The 5,807-nt window shown below is 36.9% G+C and overlaps 1 protein-coding gene across 1 annotated transcript; it reads right to left on the bottom strand.

The window, feature by feature from the left end:
* LOC111367957 (V-type proton ATPase subunit d1-like) lies at positions 1-4,750 on the bottom strand. The gene is made up of 10 exons (XM_022989093.1): positions 4,396-4,750; positions 3,652-3,772; positions 2,326-2,433; positions 2,149-2,251; positions 1,522-1,602; positions 1,335-1,420; positions 1,184-1,243; positions 1,027-1,075; positions 552-686; positions 1-382 (listed from the first exon to the last, which is right to left on the bottom strand). Exons 1-10 carry the CDS (start codon positions 4,574-4,576, stop codon positions 251-253), a joined length of 1,056 nt encoding a protein of 351 aa, XP_022844861.1. The 5' UTR covers positions 4,577-4,750; the 3' UTR covers positions 1-250.
* Positions 4,751-5,807: the final 1,057 nt, after the last annotated feature.

Genomic DNA, 5,807 nt, shown 5'->3' with positions numbered 1-5,807 from the left:
TTTGTAAACCCCCAGAATATTTATTGCATATCAGAAGAATAAATTGACATGAATTAATTTATCTCTGAAAGATTTCGCCATCCAACTAACATATCAATCACACAACTTATTATAAACTTAAAAAGTTGCCGGAACACCAGCACGGGTACTCCCTGCAACGCACATGAACCAAAGGAGTGAAATGCAAAAAGTTTTTTTACAGAAACATGTGGAGGGAGGGCAAAGTTATCATAAAATAGCTTTTAAGCTATTAAAATATAAAAACGACGCTATCGTGCACCCGGGACTTTTGGTTCTGGGCAACACATTCAGATATCCACATCAAGTTCCTGATTTCCTGCTCCTTCAACCTCATGTATGCAAAAAACACACCGTAATGGAACTGCATTACCAAATGATTAAGGACAGTGAGATTATTGTATAAAAATGGCGAAAAGGAGCACCAACAGGCAGACAAATAGGCAGCCTTTTTTGTAAATGCAACAGTAATTAGCCTCATTCCTTCTAAAAGCACGGTGATAAAATTCAACAGGAAGTTCAGAGAAACAAACCTGCTGCTCAAATGCTAAGCAAAGCCGTTTCACCTCCTCTTCATAAAATGCCTTGTCAAGCATCTGACTCTCACCATAGGATAACTTGGAAAATATGGACTGATAAGGAGGATATTTTTCCATGGCAGAACGAACCTGGAAAAAATAGAAATAAGAGCAGGCATAAATTAATTGCCTGATTGGAAGGCACTGTAAATAAGAGCAGACACTAATAACATAGGTCTTCAAGCATCCTTCTGGAAATTTCTCCAACAAATTATAAATTAATAATCACCTAATACGTAATTTTAACAATTTGATTGGTGACAATATTTCCTTATTTATGCTGTTTATTTGAATAACTTGTATATTTTGTGGGAGGGAGGGAGAGTATGTCGTAAGGATTTATATTCACTATCAAGAATCATACAATAGTGAGAAAACAAAGTCAGAATTGATCATGGACATTAGAATATGGATAAAAACTATTAAATACCTGATCTATATCCTCGCAAACAGCAAGTTCCTCGTGACCGTAAGGATATCTATCCATAGTTTCATCAACATTAGTTAGGGGAGAAGGAGCTCTATGAAACCATATCTATAGATTCAATACTTGAAAATAAAAGAAATCAATGCAAAAATCCCCTTACAGTAATCCGAAATTAGAGTACAATTTCCTACGATCATCTCGAGTAAGCTCAGTGCCAATGCTGAATGTTACGATAAAAGACATAAGACGGTCAGAAAAAGAAGGTACATAACTAATAGTTAAATTACGATGAACAATTCAGACTAAAGAACCTGTTAATGGTGATATTAACTGCCCTTCTGTCAGCCTCAAAAGCTAGGATGTCAGACATAATCTCTGCAGTGGCGCCACCAAGTTTCTATTTCAAAACTTTCAAGTTAGAGTCAAGTCCCACGGAGGAATTCAAGATACCAAGGCAAAAGAAAAGGAACTTTGAACATTCGAAAGTAAACCCTTTACCAGACAGAATCTATAGAAATCCTCGAGGTACGCTTTGTAGAGAGTATTCCTCATAATTTCAATATTCATGTCATCCAAGTCCTGCAACAATGTCCTAGTGAGGGAAAAGAAGCCAGACAGAACCCAGCATTAACTGAAAACTGTCCTCGTATCAAACCTTGTTCCGGCTTGGTCTTTACTAAAAAGCACATCCTATGGTTATTATTGCATAAAATGAAAGTACCCCCATCTTCAAGTATCATTTTTTTTCCCTTCTTCTGATAATAGAATCTCCTGGTCCAATTTTAATCAAACAATGCAAAATTTAACAGACTCAGTTAATCATTTAGGCATTTCTTTAGAAGCTACAGTAACTGGGAGTCAATAGCATGAAGAACAATTATTGAGATTGACTTTCACCACATTTTCTATATATTTCACTACAGAGAATAAAGCTCTGACATCTATAAATTGGCATGGCGTATATTCCTAAAAATATAAACCCACTAATAGTTAAGCTTCATGATGAGAAGACAGTAATAGTTGAACTTTGATGATACAAATGGGAATAGTGCAGGCAATTTCAGTAACTACAAACGAAACGTTTCTCAACTATCACACAGAAAAATTATTTGCAGCAACCAGTACCTCTGAAGTGATGCACTCTGAGAAGTATGGAGCCAGAGGTGTGTCAACAAGCACCAGTCTGTACAGCTCCCTCATGTTTTGGGCAACTGCAAGAGTAGCAATACTATGGAAAAGAAGTGCAAAATTTTAGTTCATTACCGCTTCATTTAGCATAGAATGTTAAGTTCACATAACTACCTGTCGAACATTCCCAGAGGATGGCATTTCTCCAACAATTCCTGAACGTCTCTCTCATGTAAAGTTCCCGTGACAATTAGAACAACATTGTCGATCATGTGACCATATCTAAATAAGAACAGTGTTACCAGGTAATATGACTATCACAGTAAATTTGGAAAATAGAAAGTCACTAGTGCCTTGGCGCTTAGAAATAAATTTCAATTTTATTCACAATACAAAAAGTAGGACAATATAAATTAAACAGACACTGTTTGAGTTTTTATTTTCATTGTTCTAAAAGGCTCATCTAGGCACAGGAAACGATTAAAATGCCCCCACTTCACGCCTAAGAGGGAAAAAGACAGTCAACTCTATGTTGACTGCTTAAAGGGCGTCTAGGCTAAGTGCTTGTTTGGTACAGATTTTAAACCAATTAAAATCAATTTTTTTACTGTCATTTCACTATTCTAACCGTCATTTTTGAATTCTTCTCTCACAGATAGAACTCATTTTATCACTAACCGTCAAAGATTCAATTTATCAAATCCCTACCAAACAAGCATTAAAAAAGGCACGCGAAAATGGTATTTTATTGTTCTAAAGTCCGATCCAACAAAATGCTCAACCAATGCATAAACTTAATAATAATAATAAGTCCAACAAAAAAACCCACCCTAGCTCAAACCCAGCTGACGAACATAGCTTTCTCTGTCCACGAACAACGCATTATTGATTTGTGGTATTTATGATTTTAAGAATTATGTTTTAGTTGGAAACTTGAAATCTTTGGGCGAGGGTCCTATAAGTCTTCACCCAAAGTTTTCAAGGTATGCATTATTTTGGGTGTGTTTGAGCCCCATTCTTTTTAAAGAATGTATTTTAAAATCGCAGATTGATGGAGAATGTGTAGTTAAAAATGAATAAAAATTTTTTGGTTTGTGTGTAATATTATTTTAATGAAAAATATGTAATTGAAAAGGAGAGAGAGAAAATTGTATTTTAGGAAAAATGAAAATAAACACCCCCTTTATTCATTTATTGGTCTAGAATAATTAAAATAATATTAAAAATAGGAAAATATCTTATTACACCTAGGCTTGTAAGGCTTGACCTCCATGCCTTGTCCCTTTTAGAACCTTGCTTATTTTACATATAAGTAAGGAGACAGAAATAGCATGAGCAAGTAAAATAAGTAAGCTCCAAACATGTTCACAATCTCCTGTTCTATCTAAAGCTTAAACACTATCAAATGGAAATATACTTCTAAAATTTTCAGTCTGCACTTGTTATAAGTATCATGTGTCAACTGTACTATGTACAAAGAGAAGGAGAAAGGAATCATACGTAACATATTCTAAGAAGGTTGACAGAGGCTCTGTGGCTTGGGTTAACATGTGCTTATACTCATCGACCAATTTAAGGGTGCATTTCTCCACGATTGTTGTTGTGTGCAATGGAGAAGGCTCTGCAATTGATAAAAAAAGAAAAAAAAAAACAAATTACAATGGTCGCAGCCAAAAAGACACATAAAACAAGTTAAACCAGCAATGCTTCACAGCTAACAGCACAAAAACATGTTCACTCTGTAAATCAACTAAATCATAGAAAGTATATATATTTAGAACCGCAACTTAATTGACTTCGTTGGTGATACTTATCAGAATAGGTAAGTTATTGGATAATGCTGATCTAGTTAATACGTTCTGAAAGAAGGGTGAATTAGCGGATATGGATCTAATATTAGGGTTGATCTACCAAAACACTACAAAATCAAGTGGTATTTGACCTAGTAACTCCAAAATGCATGCTTTCATTCTTTCTCCAAATGCATAAAATTTCCAACGCTTCACTGCAAAATTGAACTCCAAAAAGCTCGGAGCTACAGCAACAGTAATAACTAACCCTTATTTTCAATAAAGTTTATTTAAGTTCAACCGAATTATATTCTATTACTTTCCGAGTGATTTAAAACAACTTCCTCTACCCAAACAAGTCACTCTTATGAATGGAACTTCAATAAGTCGAGGCAAAATATGATCCAAAAATGCTCCAAACTAAGAATTAAAGTGAGAAGTAGAATAGACTAACCATTTTGGAGGTAGGAGCCATACTCAGTGGCGGAAAGGTGCATCTTGATGTCCTCGAGGGTTTCACATTGGCAGAGGTTGTTGTAGTCGGAGGCAGTGAGTAGTCCCGATCTATATCCTCGCACAATCGCCTCCAGGTACCCTCCGTGAATGTTGAAGGTCAGCGCTTCGAATCCGTACATTTTTCTACAGATCTGAAGCGAATCGTATGATTTGGAAAGATGAAATTGATCAGCCCCTGCAAAGAAACCCCAGCGCGATGCTTTTACAGTCTGAGATGTATGAATGGAGGGGGATTTTGTGGAGACGACGTGTTCATTATTATCACTATCTGATGGGTTCTGTAGCGTTAATTAGATAAGGAGAACCAATTTAAAATATTTAACAAACTTCAATGCCTACTTGTAAATTAACTCAAAAACTTTAGGATTAATATAGAGTAATTGCAACAGAAGTCCCAAAATTTTTGAAACATTAATAGACCTTTTCCAAATCTTTCATTTATTGCAATCATCGCTCCTAACATTTCCAAACGTTGCATATGAAATCTTTTTGGATGTTTTCCATAAAAAATACCGTTAGTTGACCATCAAAACAAACTTTGATTATCTTTTAATCAATTTTTAAAAGGGAAAAATAGCAACTTTCTATCTATCATATTAAAAAACTTAAATCAAAAACAAAAACAAAAAAACGAGCTTCTTCTTCACCACACCCACCCCCTCAATCTAAAACCAAGAGCCTGGATGGAAACTACCAATAGACAACTTACAAGGCATGGGTGGAAACAATCGGGAAGTCGATGGGCACTTGAAGTGGAGCTAGAGTGTGGGTGGAAATAAACAATGGACGACTTGTTGGTGTGAAGATAGGACAAAATTGAAAAGGGCAAGTTTCTCGTTGTGATACCATAAGCCCCATCAATCTCCTGACCTCGTAAGTTTAGTCTAACCTACTTGCTTAAGCGTATATATTTTCGAGCAGTACATAATTTATGAGGTTAGTTGGCTCGATTTTGAAAAGTCTTTTAGCAACTTCTCCACCAAATTCAAGATCCACATATATCTGGCAAGCTCCAAACTATGCTCCCCAGACAGTAGGGATGTCAATTGGGGCCGAGCCGGCTCGCGGCTCTTCGGCTCAGCTCGTGGAAAAGAGGCTCGTGGGCGGCTCAGGCTCGTGATTTCACGAGCCCGAGCACGAGCCAAGCGGGCCTCGCCGGGAGACGAGCCGCTCGTGGGCGAGCCCACAAGCGGCTCGTTTTGACAAGCCACGAGCAGCTCAGCTCATGGCTCGTAAAATGATGAGCCACGAGCCGCTCGTTGAGCCTGTGACCAAAACGGTCACAAAAGTGACTGTTTTGGTCACTTTTCAGTGACCGTTCTGGTCACTAAATTTTGGTCGCTGAATAAA

The sequence above is a fragment of the Olea europaea genome, chromosome 18 (genome assembly GCF_002742605.1).
Source record: "Olea europaea var. sylvestris chromosome 18, O_europaea_v1, whole genome shotgun sequence".
Classification (NCBI taxonomy): domain Eukaryota; kingdom Viridiplantae; phylum Streptophyta; class Magnoliopsida; order Lamiales; family Oleaceae; genus Olea; species Olea europaea.
Note: the sequence above shows the minus strand (reverse complement) of the source record. Positions and strands in the feature narration are given on the sequence as shown.